The sequence below is a fragment of the Branchiostoma lanceolatum genome, chromosome 3 (genome assembly GCF_035083965.1).
Source record: "Branchiostoma lanceolatum isolate klBraLanc5 chromosome 3, klBraLanc5.hap2, whole genome shotgun sequence".
Classification (NCBI taxonomy): domain Eukaryota; kingdom Metazoa; phylum Chordata; class Leptocardii; order Amphioxiformes; family Branchiostomatidae; genus Branchiostoma; species Branchiostoma lanceolatum.
In genome coordinates this window covers 3,595,943-3,618,460 of record NC_089724.1, presented here as the reverse complement: position 1 = coordinate 3,618,460, position 22,518 = coordinate 3,595,943, and the positions used below count along the sequence as shown (strand labels likewise).

The window sequence follows — 22,518 nt, the reverse complement described above, 5'->3', positions numbered from 1 at the left end:
GGTCTAGAACATGACGTAGTACAAAATAAACCAAGTAACTGGGTAAACTCTGTAAAGAGCCCGGGGACATGTGTACATTTCATACGCAGGTAACATTTGTTTTCCGAATTATTCTCAGTCACCGATCAAAGATACACAGTGGAGTGGATGCTAACGTCTGACGCTCTAGAAAATTTATCCGGCTGCTTGACAAACTTTGCAATACACAATTTAACTAATATCTTTTACATGCCTATTCGGCGCAGGTGGGCAGCTAATGTTGTAAAGTCTTTCAAAACCGGTCCCGTAGTCTCGTAGTAGATTGGCACAGTGTAGACAGCGGTACGTTTGACTATCAAGGTGGGCTTTGGTAAGTCTAATTTTTGCGCAAATAAACCTATGGACAGATTTGTTATTGATGTCTAGCGATGTATGAGTTTGTTACCCTTCCCAGTTTAGGAAACGTTTTGGGGAAGCTTCTACTCGTACATTTATTTGTTTTTCCCCCGGGAGGGGAAGTCGGCGGTTTGAGCGGGTACCTCGGCGGAACCGTCACAGCAAACATCACCGGAAAGTCTTTAATCTGTCACGGCGGGACCGGGAGCGGTATGGGTGGGTCTGATCATAGCTAAGAGGTTATTCAAGACGTACAGTTTAGAGTCTAGCCGCTAGACCACTCTGGAGCCCTATAGAAAGGAATTGCCCCCCCCCCCCCCGAAGAAAAACCCTGATCGCAACAGAACTAAATTTTGTTTCCTCTGAAAAGAACTGAACTGAATTTCGTTACCGCTATGCTACACGGTAGAGCACTGTGTGTTATCCTGGAATGATCGGCTTAGAGTCCCTAGGCTAGCGCACCCGAGATATATGGAAATCCTTGATTTATTGACACGACAAAAGTACAGCGACTTTCGTAAGGTCTTCTATACTACAACTATACATGCAAACAACAAACACTAATCGAGCTAGAGAGATCGTGGGTTCGATTCCTAGTATTTCTGGTTAGACGTCGTGTCCCTGGGAAAGGCACTTTTCACGATTTCCTTACTCCACCCCAGGTCAAAATGGGTACCTAACTTCGGTTGGGGAGGTTAAGACGATGGAAAGTGGGGGGTGGGCTCCACCTTCCAATAACGTGAACTAGACACAGCGGATAACACCACTGTGACACTGCTCCTACAGCCTCAAAGTTTACAACTGTCAAGTACGATAAGGGTCATTCCTTTGCTGCATCGGAGTGTGCCTGAGTACCACATGGAATCATGGACCGTCCCCGACTTGCGTTGCGGCATCTCTGCGCTCTTGACACAGAACAAACTGGATTGTTCACGGCCGTGCGTGCTGGGACTCGGACAGCCACCTCGGGCCACCCCGGACCCGGCCGGACCTGAACCCCGGCCCAAGCTGTGCAAACCGTGGCAGCTGTACTAGGGCCCACAGCGGACAGTTGTTGACTTAGATGGATGTCCAGTGTGTTGTCGCGAGCCCACAAGATTGCTCTTTATATGTGCAGAGTGCAGAGTTTAGGGAGGGTCTGCATGGGGGAACCTGGTAACGCTTAACTGTTAATCAAAGTAAGCATATTCCTTTACGCACTACCCTAGATTTGGTTATCTAATAGGCAAAATTAGACTGCGATTGCGAACAACGAGTCACCGGACGTTCCGTGGTGACCTCAGCGCAATTGTGGCGTTCGACGACGCGATAGGTGAAGAATTTGTCAATAACGCGTAACTATGAATTCTGGATGATGGGTAATGTGTTACGCATGATTAACACAGCCAATTAGGCTTCAGAAATAATTTACCGACAACGCTTAACGTCATTAACGTCAACTAGAGTGATTCGGCTACGATTAACGACGAATTGAAAATCTCACTACGCCTCTCTGAAAAAGGCACACAGACCATTTTTAATACGGAAGGGGCATGACAGAACGAGGCGCCCTCGCCAGGGCGTCTTTGGCACAGGTTATCTGAAAACACGACGGGACATGTTGTTAGGGAGTTGAAGTGCACCCGTCAAACCTTAACCGCTCAGACGTGTCTAAGGAAGCAGGTATCTTCTGAAGACGCTAGACTCAAAGTTCCACCACCTTGACTTTCTAAGTAACCACACTGGTTCCTGTGGACGTTGCTTTCATCTTGCCTGTAGACTCATTACTTACCGTGGATTACAAGACGACAACCTTCATTACTTGGTGTTATTGAGACACGTATCAGTCCATGTGCAATGTATTAAGCCAGTTTGGCAGCCAACTCAAGGAGAACAGCGCATTCATCAACGCTAATTTCAACTCTACATGACTGCAGTTTGAGGAAAAGATCGTTCCTTGACTTGAGAGTTGTGGGCTGACGCATTTTCTCGGTTGCTGCCTCACGTTTTAATTGGCAGGTCGGTTTTCCGGTCCCGGTGGATGTAAATGAACACGCCAACAATCAGTTCAACCTGCGACGGCTCAGCCGGACCAGTCGTGATGGGGAGCCGGCCGTTCTAGGTCAGTCCGGCGCTGCGCGGCAAACGTTGTGATGCGAGTTGTGTTGACCTTCGCTTCGTCAGACTCCCTTACTGTGTGTCAGGAGCCTTTGTGGACGACAATCGCCTGGAGTTTGGGGCCACCCACTACTGCATAACTCCTCCGCGCTGTCGACTTCTTCCTAGGAGAACCATTGTGAAAACCTACCTGCGCTCTGAGAACCGTGAAGAGTTGACATTTCAGCGGGGCTTGGAGGAGGAAACGTGTTTTTACTTCACCCCCGCCTTCCACTGTCGGGTGAGCAAGCATTATCTGTCCACCGAGACAAGCTTACTCACGCTTACACAAATAACTACACGGCTTGGCCGCATATTTCACCGTTCTGTGGCCGTCTGAGGTTTTGTACGGGGATACCTCCAGTCGTCTACATTCAGCCGAAGGGCAGAGACCACCTCCACCTGCAAGTAGGGAGAGGGGTCGTGCCTGATAGCACAAGATTCTCAGTGGATTATTTTCCAGCTGCGGCGCAGATACCTTAAGACGAGGTTTTGGCAGTGACCTTCTTAACCTTGCCGTGTCAGCGAGTGCTGCTCGTTTAAAAAGGTAGGGATCTGTTCCTTGCAAGTGGGGAAAATCGTTGCCGTGAACCTTGCGGATTGTGCCCTGGAATCGTACCTCCGCGTCCTGGAGATATTCCCGCGGGAGGACACGGTCCTTCAGCTCGAGAAGAGTCTGGAAGGTCTGACGTGCTTGGCAGATACTTCGGGTTCTTCGCAGCGTTCAATCAGCCGCGGGTCGCGGGCAAATTTGGAGCGTACAGGGCAGGAAGGCGAGGGATGGTATAAAGCAGTACACCAGTGCGTGGTTGTCGCAAAACACGTTTTTCTGATCGACAGTGCAGCAAGGGCCTGTTTCTGGTTATAATTCGAGTAGAAGAATCTTATTTCTGAGCTGGAATTCTGGACGGAAGACTTTGGAAGCCTTTCGTGCCATGATGCAGTTAAACGCACGAAACTCCGTGAGAGGAGCTCCAGTGGAGTTGTGTAGAGCCTGTGTGTTGGCCATGGTCGTCGTTATGCAGGTAAGGCTTGTGTTCTCTTTGCTCAGGCTTATATAATTGCTGTAAGAATGTACGCAATTTGTACTGTACATACCTCACAGGTCCTCGCAAAATGGCTAATCTCGAAGGCATGTCAGAGGATTCACTGTTAAGCCAGATTGTGTAACAGTTTTATGATGTGTTTAGTATTCCAGAATTTGTAACAAAGTAATACCATGATATCTACAGCTAGTTTAACTAAGAATAGTTTTCAGGTTTATTTTCATTACTGTGACGGTGTGTTGTGGATCAACACAATAGATTTGGCCGGGGTTCAAAACTCACCGAGACCGGTAAGCTTGCTCAGTCAAATTGTTCGGAAGTCAAACCATCCCCAAGATCTTCCAGATGCCCGAAGCTCTTTGCTCTACATTCTGGCAATATTTGCCTCTTTCGGTATTCGGTTACCAGCTGTGCTCAGGACGGTAATGAAAATATGTCCGAAGGGGTGGGGGTTGGATAGGAAACAGGGCACCGAGCAAAGCAAAGCAAAGCAGGGGTGGCGTATATCTGATATCTTTATTTGATTCTTTAATTTGTTTCTGGAGGGCCTTGCTGTGTAGAAAGTCAAAAACTAACCCCCAATTGAGTTTTCCGCGTTGAGGATTATAGGGTTTGTGTGTTTTTGTGTGTTTTGGGGGGAGGGCGTTGATAATGCCTTAGGGCATGTGTGGAGTTTATCTACACGAGAGCCGGGTTATTTGGTCATGAACTTGGGAAAGAATCGTGGCCACCGTGATTTGTAACATAATCCATGATAAGGTGGTTGATTTAAATTTGCAGTTTTCGTAGGAGGGGTGGGGAGCCATTTTTAGTTTCAGACTGTGTTTTTTTGTCGTTCGCCAAGGATAGACAGTAGCTTGAGAGTACCGGAGACGCTTGTTCGCCCTTCACATAGTTTCGGAAATCAAACCACCCACATTTGGCAACTGGTGATTTTTTTCTACCTCGGAAAATTCAGACACAAAACAGTGACACTGTAGAAAGATGTGGAAAAGATTTCCCCTCCCACTCGTTTAGGCTAAACTGTAATACTGGTGTCATTCTTGTGTCATGCACATCACGTCAGGTTTTAGAGTAAAGCATGGTTTCGGGAATAAGACATTGCAATCGCATTTATTCCCTCCTTCAGGATGTTGCAAGGAAAGATATGAAGCCATCATTCTGTTTGACCTCATGGATGAAAAGTAATACAAGCACATTAGATCTATTTACTTTAGTTAACACTGTTATGTAACGTTATATCATGAAGAAAGCTACATGTCGCTTCTGATGTATGGGAAAGTCAAGGTTTATCATCACAAAGCCTCCCGACTAAAGATAACTCGCCTACACAGGAAAACTCCTCGCATGACAGAGTGTCCAGAAGGATGTTGGCCGGCGGCCATTTTGGATATCGCTTGGGACGACCATGATGCACCGCGTGTAACAAAACATGGCGCCCAGGAATTTTGATGTTTTTGTCACTGAACAAAACAACAGCTCGCCATGCTATATGACTATATGGCACATTGTAAACAATGCGATCTAACTTATAACCATGTACGCTGAACAGTGACGTAACAATATGTTTGTTGTTTCTCATTTAGGTCGTGACAATGACCGTGACAGTGGTCCAAGGTCAGACAGGTAAGACAGATCATGTTTCGTTTCTCAAGCTACTTGTTGCTTAGTGACATAGATTATTCAGCTAAGCATAGCCTTTATCCAAACACAGACTCAGCTTCTGTCGGCTTACCAGGACTACATGGTAGCGTCGAATGAAGAACAGAATCCCGGGTAGTAAAGAACCATCGCCATTCGTGCAGGTGAGGGGAGGGTTGTACAACCGGTGACATGGCTGAATTTGGCTTTACAATGATTAGATATTCCTGTCCGCTGCATCTCTGTGCAGAAGACAGAGGAGCAAATATGACATGGGTTATTGAGTATCAAACGTATCATGCTCACCGTAAAATGGCCATTAACAAGATTGACACTGGGTAACCCCATGGTCTATTTATGGATGGCATCACGAATTTGAGATTCTAGAGGAAGTTCAGAATCGGACAAAAACGCGTTCAGCGAATGGAAGGAAATAAATAGATTAGGGGACAAATGAATCAGTCATCGTTCAAGGTCCATTACTCACCAAACCAACCAAGGGGGATCGACAGGGGTTGTTTGTCACCCACCCCATCTACAGTGTACTTCTTTACTCGGTAGTAGAGTCGGTACACAGTGGTCGGACACACACAGGAAACAATACCGTCTATGTCTCCGCCGCTTCCCATGTCCTGAATAGCCACACTTTGGCAGACAGCTTGAAATCTCAGTATCATGCTGGAGGATGAACGTCTTTATTTCGGGAAATAGCAGACAGTGGGCAGAAAACAACATCCGTTACGGTAAATTGACGAGCATGCCATGAGCACCACACTTGATTTGGGTATCTTCATTGGTAAAACTAGGCTGCGAACAGCGACACAACCGGAAGTTCCGTTGTGACTTTTGGGCGATTGTAGCCTTCGACTACTAGCCTGAGTGTCATCCTGTTCCAGTTCCAGGCTCTACATTCATAGGCTGGAACTGAAACAGGATGACACTCAGGCTATTCGACTACGTGATAAGAAAAATGTATCAATAACCATTGATCTGTATAATTAATATTGTGCTACGGTAGCCCCAAACGGCTTTTGGAGACGAGCATTGCAGACTTGGCCTTCAGGTAGATACTAGCTGTAAATGCATTTAAGTTCGCATGGTTTTTATTTCGCGCCAAGGGGAAAATGGAGTGTTCACGTTGGTATAAGTTTGCGGCAGCGCTATAGTCACATACTGCTACAGTATTGGACAAGAATGTTTGGGGTTTCTTTACGTTCGCGGTGACACGGTCACCGCGAACACTGCGAACATAAAACCACCGCGAACTTCTCTGCATCTACAATATTACGGTTATAAAGTTTTTTTAGCTTAGCCCCATTTTCTGACTCTTGACATGGGGGGGGTGTAATGGGAAAGGGCGGAGGGGGTCTTGTTATCATATCCCCCCACCATCGTTTCCAATTCAGAAGTCAGATTTGTGAGCGTCGATATCATTTTGCTCTGGATCATGCCAATAGAAAACCGCTTCCTCTTGAGAGATCAATGTCCATCTACCAGACAGGGGTGCTTGTCCTCAGTTCACCTCTGTGTTGTCATTTCGTCTCGAGTTTGTTATCACCCAGTCCTCAGAGAAAGCAAGCACATAATTGGAACAGTGTGTTATATTTGATTCATGGTGACTTGGCATACCAGTACAAGTGGAGCTAGTGTTTCGGGAAGCCAATTTCATTAACCTGGAATGATACAGTCTGGAAGTCTGACAAAGGGCATGTTGTGTACACTCAAGTCTATTCCTGTACTTGAGTTCGTCAAGTCAGTCGGTGTAGAATTTGTCTACATTATTGGGATGTCAGAGCAGTATTACGGTGTTATGAGAAGTACTCAGGTCTTTATCTTTATATGTTTTATAGTCCTGTATATTTGATGTTGAATAGTAAACCTGCCATTACTTCATTCATTCAAACTCAATCTTTCATAGAATTAAAAGCTTGGTAGTTTAAAGTAGGAAGAGACGGAACAAACTAGAAAGGCAACATTTGCGAGCAAATACAGCATGTTTAGCCATACTCCTCGCCATGCAAAAAATGGACTCTCCCAAAATAACAATGGACCATTCTAAAATACTTGCACTAAAAAAATGAATCACCCCAGTCCAAAATTGAGTCTTCCAGTAGCACCTCAACACAATGTGGACCAGTCCACAACCATATCCACTTATTGATTAACAAATACACTTCTGCTAACAAATGGACTTTTTCATAATCATTCCAGCTCAAAATTGAAAGAAATAATTAAAGAATCCTCCCCTTGCAAGAATGGGATATTCCGTGCCATTTCCATGTAAACCAGTCGAAAAATATCCGCTGAAAATTACACTCTTGCGCATAATCAACCTAGTTCAAAATTGAATTAAGAAAGATCAACCCCAGGGAAGAATGAAGTTTTCCATAGTATACATATGAAGATTTGACAGGAGAAGAAGGAAATGACCAAAAATAACATATTTCAGCGATAGTATGGGTGAAATATAAAAATGTGACACCCCTTTGTTTGAATGTACTTTGGGTTGAAAATAACGAAACGAAAAAATTCTTTGTTTAAAAAATCGTTTTGAAAGGCTGTATGCCAAACATTTGAATGAGGGCCTGTGTACATGACCAAGGCAGTCACATACCAGATTTCACATTATTTTGGTTTAATACATAGGAACCGGAGATGTGTATCTTTGTTAAAAAAAGAGTGAACAAAGCCATGTAATCACATGTCCTAGGAATTCCCATACCATATTTGGCATGAATACTAGCACACCTGCGCCAGGAATGCAAGATAATTAGATTAACCCAATTGACCAATCAGGTGGTCGCAAGGCTCACAGGCATGCAAGGCCAGGTGCAAGGCACTTGGGGTCAATGACCTTTAGGTCATATGTAGTATTGAAAGTGACAGAAGTGGCAAATATTGTCAAGAAAGCCAAAAATAAATCGTTTTGAATATATGTATGCCAAAAATGGGAATGTAGTCCTTTAAATATTTGTTCAAGCCACATATACAGCAAATTTCAGGTCATTCGGTTGAAATACCAGGGCGCAGGAGGCCAAGATATGCTAAAAATAGCCTAAAAACCTCAATAAAATCACTTTCAAGGTCAATATCAAAAAAAAGGAAAAAAGCGCACATTGGTTTTTGCCTACATTACCTCTGTACCAAATTTCAGGTCATTTGGTCAAAAAATGACAGAGATGAATCGATTTGAAGATTTGACAGGAGGAGGAGGAGGAGAAGAAACATGAGTAAAAACAATATGTTGAGCCATACTAGGTATGGCTAAACATAAATAGTAATGGAAAACTGGGCAAGAGGTGTCCTTCACATAAGTTCACATTTGATTATTTGCCAAACTCTAAGAAAACAACAATTACTATCTGATTTGGCAACCATTAGATTCCGAGAAGGCGGTAAACATTCACAAACTCCCCTGTTTACACGGCCGCTTCCTGCCCGTGGGGTTAGAAGTGTGGCGACCATCTGTGAGGTCGAACGGGCGCGCTGCCCCAGAGTTACGGCGTGGCGAGACCGTCCTTGTGCCGTTGGCCCGTCTGATGGCCAGGCAACCTTGGGGCAGTTTATGCCACCTGTTTTCTGTGCACTTGACGGCGCGAAGGAACACGGGACGGAGTGAAGTATGGAATATGTATTCCTCGAGAGAAAAAAGGGCATAGGGGAGTGCTAACTTCGACCAGAGAAGCCTTATTCCCTTGTAGTCTTGTAGTACTAGCGATAGTGTGCATGTAATAATGTGTCCGTATCCATATCATATGATAATCTTACGGTAAAGACATTGCAATCCACTAAAATATTGAATATTCCGGTGTCCGTATGTAAAGTTTGGAGAAATACCTGATCATAACGCTTGAGATCTCCGGCTCACAAAATAGATATAACGAATAAATTAACGCCAATCAATCAATCAATCAGTCAATCAATCAATCATTCGATTGATCGATCAATCAACATTTCCAGTCACGACATTCACGTAAATAGTCTTTCCTGTACGCATTATGTCAGTCTAATTTGAAGCCAAGAGCATTGGTTATTTGTGCTCAAATGAAGTCCAGACTTACACGGCACAGAAACGAAAGTTAAGTGGCGGGGGTAGCTGGGCTCAATAAAGAAAAATCAGCCCAAATAAGCAACATCAGGTCCACATGTCGCCGCGCCTTATTTAAAGCCACCAGGCCAAAGTTACTGTTGAATGTAGCAGTTTTGTGTCTGTGGGAGAGTATACCGGCAAATAACGGATTTGTCTGAATATTGCTATGAATTAGACTCAATGCAGTCAGAAGGTAAACCGAGAGTCAAAATGTATTTGACTTCAGTTCTGCCGTATATGTGTGTGTACCCCTTTGGTTTGCGCATACCGTATCATCAAAGACTCCCTTTGAGAACAGGAATCAATAATCAACTAGAAAGGCCGTCATTTGCCCCTGAGCAAATACAGCATGTTTAGCCATACTCCTCCCCATACAAGAAGTGGGCTGTCCCAAAATAACACCTGGGCAAATCAAAATATTAACTGCATGTAGAAAGGCAACATTTGCGAGAGCATCATACTTCGCCAATCTCCCTCCCGATGCATAAATTGACTGTTCCAAAATCACCCGTGAAAAAAATTCTTTCTAAGAGTTCTGCGAGACCCCAAGAGCTTCTTACTGCAAAGGCTTGCGTGTGTTCCTGCAATATGACCTCAGGTAAACTAAATAGAACACATGTTCTTTGGCCAGTAGCAAATGGAACGCCCGGAACCTTAGATAGAACATGGATTCCTTGGCCAGCAGCAAATAGAACATGGAACGGGGGTACCACTTTTGGCCTATTTTTGGTCTGAAAATTGGTCCAAAAGTCCGCCAAATGAAGCATTTTGAAGTGATGTACACCAAAAATGTGATTGAAGTCCTGTAGGGACATATTCAAGGCACCCTTGTGCCGAATTTCAGATCATTTGCTTGTAATACCAGGGCACAGGACCCAAAAATATAAAAATTGCCTAAAAATGCCCCAAAAAAACTCCATAAAAATGATTTTAAGGCCTGTTTGAAAGCAATTTTAAAATCACCTGAGGGTATTTGCCTTCTTTACCTCCATGCCAAATTTCAGGTCGGTTGATTAAAAAATGGCGGAGTTGAATCCATTTGAAGATTTGGCAGGAGGAGAAGAAGAACATGAACAAAAACTAGAAAGGCCGTCATTTGCCCCTGAGCAAATACAGCATGTTTAGCCATACTCCTCCCCATGCAAGAAGTGGGATGTCCCAAAATAACACCTGGGCAAATCGAAATATTAACTGCAATTAGAAAGGCAACATTTGCGAGAGCATTATACTTCGACAATCTCCCTCCTGATGCATAAATGGACTGTTCCAAAATCACCCGTACAAAAACTCTCTCTACAAGTTCTGCGAGACCCCAAGAGCTTCTTACTGCAAAGGCTTGCGTGTGTTCCTGCAATATGACCTCAGTTAACCTAAATAGAACAGTGTTCTTTGGCCAGTAGCAAATGGAACGCGGGGATCCTTAGATAGAACATGGATTCCTTGGCCAGCAGCAAATAGAACATGGAACGTGGATACCACTTTTGGCCTGTTTTTGGTCTGAAAATGGGTCCAAAAGTCCCCAAAATGAAGCATTCTGAAGTGATGTACACCAGAAATGTGATTGAAGTCCTGTAGGGACATGTTCAAGGCACCCTTGTACCGAATTTCAGGTCACTTGCTTGCAATACCAGGGCACAGGAGCCCAAAATATAAAAATTGTCTAAAAATGCCCCAAAAAACCTCCATAAAAATGTTTTTAAGGCCTGTTTCGAAACAAATGAAAAATCACCTAAGGGTATTTGCCATCTTTACCTACATGCCAAATTTCAGGTCGTTTGGCCCAAAACTGACGGAGTAGATTCCATTTGAAGATTTGGCAGGAGGAGAAGAAGAAGAACGTGAACAAAAACTAGACTGGCCGTCATTTGCTTAAAGAGCAAATTCAGCATGTTTCGCCCATACTCCTCCTCATGCAAGAAGTGGGCTGTTCCAAAATAACTCCTGGGCAAATCGAAATATTACCTGCATGTTGGAAGGCAACATTTGCGAGAGCATCATACTTTGCCAGTCTCCCTCCCGATGCATAAATTGACTGTTCCAGAATCACCCGTGCAAAAACAAAAATTTTAAACTCTTCATATCTTTTTAAACTTGGTGTCATCTGATAGGTATTTGTGAAAGAAACAGAATGTTTTTTGTTTCAACAAAATCGGACATACCGTTAGCGAGTTACGGCCATTCAAAGGTCTGAGAATTAGTCCTCAAATTCTCCGGAATCCGTAAAAACCGTTAAAATGTAATATCTTAAAACTGTCATAACTCAGTAATAATTCACAATAGAAGCACCAAATAAGCTGCATTCTCTTTATTTACAATGATATTAACAAGTCCTTAAAGCTTGTAGCTTTGCCTTCATCGTTTCTTTAGATTTCTCATCTCAAAATATCACCAAAAGTGGGGAAAAAATGGACATGGGCACAGGACATCTTAAATATGCAAGATTGCGATATCTCTGTAACCGTACAATATACAAGGAAACAACTTGGCATACATGGGTTCTGTAACATGCTGAATCTAAATATGGCGGCCATAAAATCTATATATCTGCTTCAGAAATTATGAATTATGATGAATAATTGATTTCCTGAGGTAATAAGATGTGCATCCGCTAATTAAATATGCAACTTGCATATCTTCCTTATACTTGAAGATACACCAAAAGAAAAAAAATGTGGTACACAGAGGTTTAGACACATGCTGATTCCAATTTTAGCCTCAAAAATATAATCTGATCCAGAAATATTGAACTACATGTATTACCCAATGCTATATATTTACATTTGTACACACTGATATCATTCTTTGTACAATCTGCAATATTGGTCCGACAATTCAATATCCAGCATTCATTTCATTTCTTCCCCTTTTTTCACTGCAGGAATTTCGTTTCTTGTTGCAGGGCAGTTGAGTGGCAAAGTACATGTATTTATTGTATTGTACATGTATTATATTTCAATTTTACGGGAATCAGACAACTGGATCATGGAACAGGTGGCCATTGCTTCCCTGGTCTGGAACTATTTCTACAGTTGAATCAACTACAAAAGCTAAATCTACTTTTTGTATGGTTTCTCTATCCAGCTGAGATAACCTAGACACACATGCTGATCACTACTAGGGGTAGAAGTTACTGAAGTTCTCTTTCGTTATGTACCAAAACTACAGTTATTTACGGCAAATAGAAATTATATCTAGTCTCGTCTTCTAGTTCACTGGCAGTTCTGTTGGTTCTTCATCACTTTCCTCCTCTTCACTCTCTTCATTCCTGTGTCAAAAGAGAAAACGTCTGTTGAAATTTAAACTATATAATACATTCATAGCAGACACACATTTCAAACAATCTATGATGAGATAAATATGAAACTTGGATACTTAGGTACTTTATTTCCTCCATTAGCTACCATACATTTATACTAAGTAGTACTGGTAATTGCATACAATAATAAAGGCTATCATTCATTATAAATGTAACAACTTAATAAACTTAACAGACCAGCATAGTTCTGTCAAGTGAGGTTTATACTTCTACTCATAAAATAAATTACAACGGAAACTACGACTCGAGTAGAGGGCAGCTGGGCATCCCCGCCGCCCCCCTCCCCCTAGCAGTGACGTCAGAAGGTGAGGATAGCAAGTGCAGTTTTCTGCATTTTAAGTTTAGATTACGGCACTAGCAAAAAAAAACAGGAACCAAATGCATCCATAGGGCGTTGAAAATGATTTATAGTAATCATACATGCAACCACTGGCACGAAAATCCACGTATTAAAACGGCAAATTCAAATTATTTGAGCTACCATGCGGCATACAAAAACAACAGTATTTACCGATAATCATGCGGTCAAATTTGACATAAAAATAACCCAAAACCCACATAAAACTACGTAAAGACTTGGAAAAAGACATTACCTGGCATTTGGGTAATAGAAGTGTCCGTATTTTGGCCCGATGCCGACGTAATCGGCTCCGAACTACAGCGGTCTGTAGCGCCCAGGCCGCCGTCCACCATCTTGCTTCCTTCCCAAAACTGGCTCGCAATTTTAAAAGTATCAGCCGATTACGGAGCCCACCATGGCTCGAATATATGCGAATTTGGTACCAAAATAACAACAATCTATTGAATTTTCCAACGATACCAATGTCGAAATTTTTTTTAACGGGGTACCTACCTCCGGAATTTCGATTTGAAAAATCAAAATGTGAATATTTTCACCAATGAAAGTCGCACAAGCTGACCACTTACATCATTTTGTAGATCGTAATGCTGGCTACAAATTGGCGACTAGTTTTTTTGTTTACGAGTGACGTAACGATCCGTATTTGGATCGGCGCGAAGCCGGCCCTCCCCAAGTGCGTGACCGGGAAGCGGGTGCACCTGCTCCCGCGGGCGAAATGCGCGTAACCCGATGGGCGATTTCTCGCTTATGGTTGACGGTATTTTAGTAAATCCTTCACAGATATTGAGTTAAGAACCTTCTTTAACTACTGGTATAAAATTATAAGCGATTTTTGACCGTTATGTATCAGATCGTACGCCTTGAATTTGGCGCATTTTTCGGTTTTGACGGGGCCGGAGAACAAATTTCGGGATCTGCGCCACCCCTACTACACTGCGAGACGCCAAGAGCTTCTTACTGCAAAGGCTTGCGTGTTTACCTGCAACATGACCTCAGGTAACCGGAAAAGAACTCATGTTCTTTGGCCAGCAGCAAATGGAACGCCCGGAACCTTAGATAGAACATGGATTCTTAGGTAGAACATGGAACGGGGACAGCACTTTTGACCCGTTTTTGGTCTGAAAATGGGTCCAAAAGTCCCCCATACGAAGCATTTTGAAGTGATGTACACCAGAAATGTGATTAAAGTCCTGTAGGGACATGTCCCAGGCACCCTTGTGCCGAATTCCAGGCCATTTGCTTGTAATACCAGGGCACAGGAGCCAAAAATATAGAAATTGCCTAAAAATGCCCCAAAAAACCTCCATAAAAATGATTTTAAGGCCTGTTTCAAAACGATTCAAAAAGGGCCTTTGGGTATTCGCCATCTTTACCTCCATGCCAAATTTCAGGTCGGTTGGGTAAGAAATGGCGGAGTAGTAGCCATTTGAAGATTTGTCAGGAGGAGAAGAAGAAGAACCAGACAAATACAATATGTTGAGCCCATACTTATGGGCTCAACATAACAATATGTTGAGCCATACTAGGTATGGCTAAACATAACAATATGTTGAGCCATACTAGGTATGGCTAAACATAACCAAATATTGGTACAATATGAAAAGGGCCACCTGTCAGAATAGGCTTTAGAAAAAGGTCGCTGAATCTAGCTGTCGTAACGGATTATTCCCTGTATCAAACTCGCCAGTAATCACGAATAAAGGCTGATATTCCTTGCTTCCTGTCTATTCCGACCTGTTACCTTACACGATTTACACCTAACCTTGTGCGATCAACATTCAGAAATATCATGCCTCAATAGTCTCGGCTGTATTTCTATGCGCTGAGTAACTACGGCCAATGACATTAAGCTTGTTTGGTCTGCCTGATAAGATAAGGCTGTATTGTCGTAAGGCTGCTGATTATGATTTCGACACATTCTCCCGTCAACTTGAATGGCACATGCGATATAAGAGATCTACCCATTAAGACATTTGAAGAATGTATTCTAACGTGTGGTTCAAGTGGGGTTGAAAGATGCTCCACCTGTTTCACATTACCCTAGCAGAGGGGAGGGTAAAACATCACAGACTCAGAGTTTCTGTGTCTAGTGTTCGACCCTAGAACACACGATGTGACTCTGTAATGCCGACATGTCAGATCCTGTAGCATAGTTGATCGTACACATCATAAGCTGATAGAACACGATACTGAGATTGCCAAGGTCGTCAACGTAAGGTCACAATAACACACGCTCTGTGTGACTCTTTGATGTAGATTAGTAAGACGCTGCATGCAGTGCTATTAATCTTACATGTCATAAAGTTATAGAACATGCTACTCTACCTACCAGGGTCAGCGACGTTTGGTTGCATTGATATCATGCTGACCTACCAGCAAGCCGTGCTTTGAGTTTGGTATGATTGTTGTGCAATAAAGATGTCTGCTATGTTCGCTGAAGAGAAAAGCGATCTGTGCACTTATGAGCCGTTATCTGCGACCCGCAAGTAATTATGATAATACTATGATAATATAATGATTCATAAAAAACTTAAAGGTACATAAATGTTCTTGTACTGCAAGCCAAGATGAAGAAGTCGATAAATTAATATAAAAGACAATAGAAAGTAAAACTAAAATACATCGCAAGTAGTCCTACTCTTAGATAAACAAATTATCACAAAACATACGAAAAATCTACCTGTCAACTTGTGTTTCGGCTTGAGTGAACTGTACTCAAAACGGCGTCTGTTTGAAATGTTTTAAATTTCAGCCAATTGTGGAAGTTCATGGGTCAACTCGAGTTTTAATGAGGCAATCACAGCCAGGGTCGGACCCAGGGGGACGGGGTTCTGTCGACTGTAACGACTGAAATGAGTGTGTGCAGTCTGTAGCAGACACGGTTCTGGGGAAAGTTAGAGGTTCCAAACTTGTGTCCAGTGACACACATGTGTATGGCAGCAAGTTTTCCCTAGATATTTATCTATTTAGCTAGATTTGAGGTAAGTGCTTACGGATAGAGGTTGCTACCCCTTCGCCTAATCAAGCTAAACGAGCCATTTTCCTTTTGGTCAGCGCTGTCGTGACATATTGAAACCCCTTAAAATAACAAGAACAAAACGCGGAAACGGAAAAGATGACCATTGATTGCAAAAGGTTTTGTAAATCTGTGTCTAGTTTTTAGAGAGCCACGCTGTACCGATGATCACCGATTACGCAAGTGATTTCTAAACCATCGTCCTTCCTTAGAAAAGCAAAACGACAAAAGACAGAGACTTCTTGGGTGCGTCTTGCAATCAATCATTGTGACACTCCGCTATCTCGGTATTTGTTATCACGTGTAGTGATTGCTTTTAAGGATTAAGGTGTTTGTTGACAATCATGTCCAACAGCTGAGATAAATGACCATTTCCATGTCGTTGTTGTAAATACTCACACTGGCGTAGAAATGATGGATCTGTGGCTGCTTTGATCACGTATGGTGTTAAAACAATCGTTCAAATCGTCCTTTCTACACGACCAGGCCAGTTAATCGGGACGTTTATCAGTTTGGACATATTGAGGCCGGACTAATGAAAGACCCCTGGGGGAATCCGGAGACTAAAAAGATGTGGAAAGTTAGCCTGGTCTCCAAGCCTATTATATCTGCCAAATCTCTTTCGCTCTCTTCTTTAATAGGAGCCTTATAGGTTTGGATATCTAGCTAGTGGAAAGCGATCCACCTCTAGCTGTCAACATGTTGGGTTTTGGCTTGGAAAGATCAACAATCACAGGGATAGAGACTATTGGAAACGGGGCCAAAATTACACCCGAAGAAGGCTGATTTCATTGAATGAAAATCCACAACCTGTTTAAGGCTGTTACTTACTTAAACCCTGTCCTTGCCTTATATACCAAGCTTTGCAAGGCGCATTCGTGTCAGCGTCAGACTTAAGACACACGCACTATGTAAAGCATGTTACTATTGGCAGTCTCGCCTGGTAAATGTCACGTAAATGTTCCCTGATTGTTTGGCTACAGCGGCAACGTGTCATGTTAGCTGTGTCTATTTATCTAGATTTAAGTGTACACGAAGAACAAGAAACAACATTTAAAGGGATGTCCCGGGACGATTTGAAGCCACAAGCCGATCAAAGTGATCCTGAAACCTCCCTGGGAACTAATAAACACGAACGAACGAAAATAAATAAAAGAGCATTCAGTGGCACATCTAGTTCAAACATAAAACGTTTTGATCGTCCAGAATGTGAGAAATTTAATGAGTTGAGATTACGAATGTATCTAGGGGAGGTGCAAGGAATCATTCTGGTTTGGGAAGGAACAAGCGGTAAGCAAAGGGTGCGATGGCTTCTTATTGTGATTATTGTCATCATCCAACTCAAATATTTATTTCGCATAAACCCCATTGCCACTTTCCTTTGGTTTCACACTTGCCGACGGTTTGTTTGTGGGAATTTGAGCATTTCATCCACCCAATATTGATAGGTTTACGTCTTTACCCCTGACCTATATCTCAGAACAATCGTAAACATCTTTGGCTTATATGGGTCACCAAATGGCGTACACCAAGGTCTCCCACTATTAACTTTTATCAATAAACCTAACGTGTCTGACCGGGACGTGGGGAGGGGGGTTACTGTGGTTCATAGGGATTGTAGACTCAAGCAAGATGTTCAGCAGCATATATCGATAATCGTAAAAGCACTTAAGATAAACAAGGTGGTCTTGGCAAGGATCTTGTTCCTTCATGTTTTGCTTGGACCACGTGTACTGGTTCAGCAATGGCTCGGTATCATCTGACACATTTTAGCAGAACTTGTAATTTGATACTTAGAACCCCAAGAATCATTTCTCAGATGCCTTTTTCTGTAACCGCAGTTCTTTCTCTTGAACCGCTCAAGAGCAGTACGATTTTAGGATTTATATCCAAGCTGTCTCTATCAGATTACCTTCCAGCTTTGCCTTGTGACTCACAGCTTGACATGTGTCCCCCCGTCTAGTGTGGGGCGTGAAACAAGGGGAAGACCAGACACTCGTAACCCCCTCCCGTCTGTGATGCGAAACAGGTTCTCAATCGTACAACGTCCTGGCGAGAAGACGTGATTTCGGTACGACTGACGAGTTCCAGTTCTTTGATGTACATAGCGTTCCAGTTGTTGGATGAGGTGGACATCGCAGATGACACCAACTCTCATCCGCATCTTTCACGAAGCTACTGGAGTGTCAAACGAACCCCTCTTTGATTTCAAAACAGGAGAAGCCGATCCTCTCCAGTAGAATTCCGCCTGTGCACTCGCCCGTCTCGTACTTTTCCTGGTTTCGGAATCAAGACCAGGTTTGCCGTTTATGTAAGCCAGATGACCGTGCCTTCCGTTGAACTCGGTACATGGCCGAGACGAGAAGCATGTCTCTTGCGACCGTGTAAACAAAGACGAACGGCACTTTCTTCTGCCTCTGGTCGAACGACCTGGTAACTGTAAATGCATTTATGTTCGCGGTGAAAAGGTAACCGATATGACCACAAAATGTTTGTTCTGTCTTCTGCCCCCTTGTCAAGCACTACATTGTACATGTACGTACTATAAATTGCACAGTATTATGAAGTGTTGGAAACACCTGTTACGATGAAGACACGCACATCAAAATTGAATACAGACTTTCAAACCAACGGCGAACTTGAATTCATTTACAGTATTCGCCATTAGTCAAAAGGGTCAGCATTTGATACAAATTGATAGGCAAAATTGCATGTTGATGAGGAGCATATGGCTGGTGCATCACTGTATTGTCAGTCACAATGTAGATGGGAAGATAACTAGATACATAAACACGTACGAAGTTGTTACTATACAGGCCCTGTTACTATAGTAGATAACGGCCCATATGCAGATTGCTTTAATGACATCATTACCAGTCAACCAACCAACCAACCAACAAACAAACAAACAAACAAACAAATCAGTCAGTCAAATCAATCAACCATGCGCCAGCATCGGTGCCGATACATGGCAGCAGTAGAGTCTCTCTTCAGGATGTGCTATTTTCGTACTGGGCCTCCGATGACCCCTAGCCCTCGAAGTGATATAATTGGTATGAAAATATGTCAAACGCGATTGTGTAGGGGGGGGGGGTGTTGAATACTTTACCATCAGAGGCTGCTTAATGCTTTAGTCCCATTTCCAATCCGAGGCCCGGTAGGGCTGTTTGCGAAAACGAAAAATAAAATGGTTAGAAGTAATTTGTTTACGTTTCGTGTCTTTTATTGTCTTTTATGCAATATTTTTTGATCCCACAAGCTGCCCGACCGGGCCCCGGATTGGAAATGGGACCGAAGCATAAGCCATGACTCATACATCTCAGAGCGTAACATCGCTATAACAAACAAGTATCGATTGAAAAACTTTTTTTCTGACATCCTCTACATTCGGTGTCATTATCCATGAGTATTTTCTAACGGGTTTCTACCAAAGGGCCTGACAAGTGTGCTAATAGTGTAGCAAGTAGTTCAAAACTAATTGAAAGTAAACCATCAGGTGTTTTGACGTGTTGCGAGTTTGTGTTGTCTGCGTCTAGACCCTGACCGATGTAATCCTACTCAGAACACTGGCCAGACTCCTGCTGGTCTTTGTTCTACTTTGTTAATCAGTTGCGGTTCGTTAAAACTCAACACTCTGCGGAAATCCCTGTCAAACCCGAGGGAAGTCTGCCTAATACCCTCACTCGTAGTGGCAGCCGTCTCAGTGGCATGTCTGGTGGTATTATCCATAACCAGAACATGTATGCCCAGTGCCTACGAATTTACTGAATAAAAAGACTCTTTTTCTTTAAACGTAAATACTTTGCGTTTGGAATGCATCTCATTATTATGTATAAGCAGCGACACCTGTGCTGCATTGTAATGTGAACCAGTCAGAATTGCCTTGAAGAAGGTGACAGATGGTCACCGAAACGTCGGTGGAATAAATATTTTGGTTGTGTAAAAGAGTCTTTTTATTTATTGACTTACCAACCTGATGAAATTATTCACGGATACGAATTACTGTTTACCCATTGCCACGGACATTCCAGCCAGACCCAATGCCATCCACTGACTGCTCGCTTGCTTGCTATCTACGGTGTAAATCCCAAGATAAGCAAAGGTGTGACGGATGTATTTACTAGTACGACTTTTAAGATCTCGCATAGAGGCATCTGGTGAAAGTAAGAGCGCAGAGGAAATGTTGAAGTCGTCTTGGCAGGCCTGGTATTTCCTGCCGTCTCTGTTTGTTACCGTTCCAAACCTCCTGGGATGTCTCATGTCTTTATACATTTTCTACTTGGCTAACTGTCTACTTACTTACTTAGTAGGTCATTCACCGGGGAAGGCGTGCTCTTACTGTCCTTACAGCTTCATGTATTTTACACTGGAGTAAGGATTCCACAGTCGCGCGAAATCTGATAGATCTCTCAAAGGTCTTTCAGTGAGCGTTTAAAGATCTCCATGCATAGTCTTCTAGAGATCCCCCAGCTAAATGATATTTCAATAGTGTATACGATTCACCAGGTTGTATTATTTCAGCCAGTAGGTACCCATGTGAGTAATGAGGCTGTTGTAACGCACTCGAGGCACCTCCTCGAACACGGGACCCCCATTTTTCGTCTCTTCCGAAAGACGGTGCAGCTCCGACAAGGATACCCTTCCGATCCCGGGATTCGATCCGGGGTCTCCCGGATCCAACTAATTGGAAACAGGAGGCTCAACTGGGAAGCCGCTACTAATTGAGCTACAGGGACATCCTATATGGTCCTCCAAAGTTCTCCCCGGTCTTCAGCGATCTTGCAATTATCACTATGGTCTTTCCATGATCCCAATGACCAATGATCTTAGGTTTACGGGCGTAGTTGTTGGTTGTTGTTCACTTACGAAAGTGTCTCGTGGCACATAAACTAGCAGGTTTCCTTGCTGTTTCTGTAGCAGGGTATATTTTTACGGAGGAGGGGGGGGGGCTTGAGCTTACTGAAATCATCAGTATCGAGTCTTCCGTATCTGTCTTTTACTACATACAGTGTGCATTCAGTAAAAAAGTGATAAATACCGAAGCCTTGGCCGAGCACAGCGTGCCCATTTATCTGCAGTATCCCTGCTATCTTATACAGATAGTCTCCCGAGACTGGACTGCCAAAGACAACAGATCTATAACAGGGCATATTTTTACGGGAGGAGGGGGGGTGTGGCTTACTGAAGTCATCAGTACCGAGTCTTCCGTATCTGCCTGTCCCCGTTTGACACTTTTACTACATAAAGTGTGCATTCAGTAAAAAAAAAAAAACAGGTGCTAAATACCAAAAACTTGGCCGAGCACACTGTACCCAGCTGTCTGCAGTATCCCTGCTATCGCATTGCCAAGCCTATCAGAAGAATTTAGAAACCTGTAGGCTTGAGATAAGGCAATCGGAGTTGGATATCCTGATAGTCTAATTATTCCCAATGGTTCTGTTATCGGTCGGGCACAGTTAATTGTTTGCCTGCTTCCATGTTGTCCTTGTGATATCCTGCACGTATCAACTTAGGACACAGCCTATCGAATCGCTTTAAACAATTGAAATATATCCATGCCTCAACAACATCGCGATGTCAGGTCAAATTGGTGAAACAGAATCTCCCCAAGTTTATCCGAAAAAAAAAACGTGCGAAATCAGATTTTGCACTGGGGTGACTTTGTACAAGAATTCAAGTAATTACGTAAAGATCAAGTATCGATGCAGGTGGTCTGGTGAGGTAGAGATGATTATCGCTGAATTTCTACGCACAATGAAGGTAAAACTTGAACGAAGACCAATGCTAGTTGTGTAGGTGCTATTCTCGCTTTTTGACGCCATGTGTCCCGGCCATCAGTTTTGGGTCACAATTTCTGCAATACGGAAGCACATTTATTTTCCTTGAAATCTAACCGAAAGCAAAGATGGATTTCTAATCGTGACAAATGTGTATTAGAATTGGACAAACGTCGCCGACCCGAGCATGTGTTACCACCGTAAGGTGTTCTATGACCAACGGAATTTGTTGGCCTGTTAATCTTGAAACTAATACGTCTAATTATTTCAACGCTACCATTTACACAGTAGGAAAAGTAAATGGCTTTGGTCCAGGGAAACATCACTTCTACAGACCTTGTAGTTTGATCCTTGGAGCCGGAGGCACACAGGCTAATTCTACAAGCTGGAGTTCGTCTGAGGCCGTTAGGGTCCTTGAGAAGTGTAAAGGAACCACCTGTTGGTACAAATGAAAATTAACTTCATAATTCATCTATGGCTACACCGTACATTCTAGCCCCAGGTAGGGCACCTCTGGACAAGAGGCGCATTGAGTCATACCAAAGACTTAATAAAAATGGTACATACTTATGAAACAGTATGGAAGTTAAACACACTCCACTGCCAGTGGACTAGCCCCCTGCTGCAGTGATTGCACCACAGTGTGGCTCCAGGGCTATGAAACGGAGATGGGCACCGCCCTATACATCAATTATGGTGTGGGGGGATTTTAACTAACTAACTAACACCGTAAATTCATATCATCAACCTGACTGGGTTT

General features: G+C 43.1%; 1 protein-coding gene and 1 long non-coding RNA gene across 2 annotated transcripts in view; one reads left to right on the top strand and one right to left on the bottom strand.

Annotated features, from left to right (window-relative positions):
- Positions 1-1,604: 1,604 nt before the first annotated feature.
- The window catches only part of LOC136429191 (SCO-spondin-like), a 67,892-nt gene continuing 46,978 nt past the window's right edge, over positions 1,605-22,518 (top strand). The window contains exons 1-2 of the mRNA XM_066419068.1: positions 1,605-3,536; positions 5,144-5,183. Coding sequence (XP_066275165.1) covers positions 3,447-3,536; positions 5,144-5,183 — 130 coding nt within the window. The 5' untranslated portion in view covers positions 1,605-3,446. The remainder of the gene's footprint in view (positions 3,537-5,143; positions 5,184-22,518) is intronic.
- Positions 11,579-14,507, bottom strand: LOC136429743 (uncharacterized). Its single transcript, XR_010754802.1, has 2 exons — positions 13,198-14,507; positions 11,579-12,553 (listed from the first exon to the last, which is right to left on the bottom strand). It is a non-coding gene; the product is annotated as an uncharacterized lncRNA (long non-coding RNA).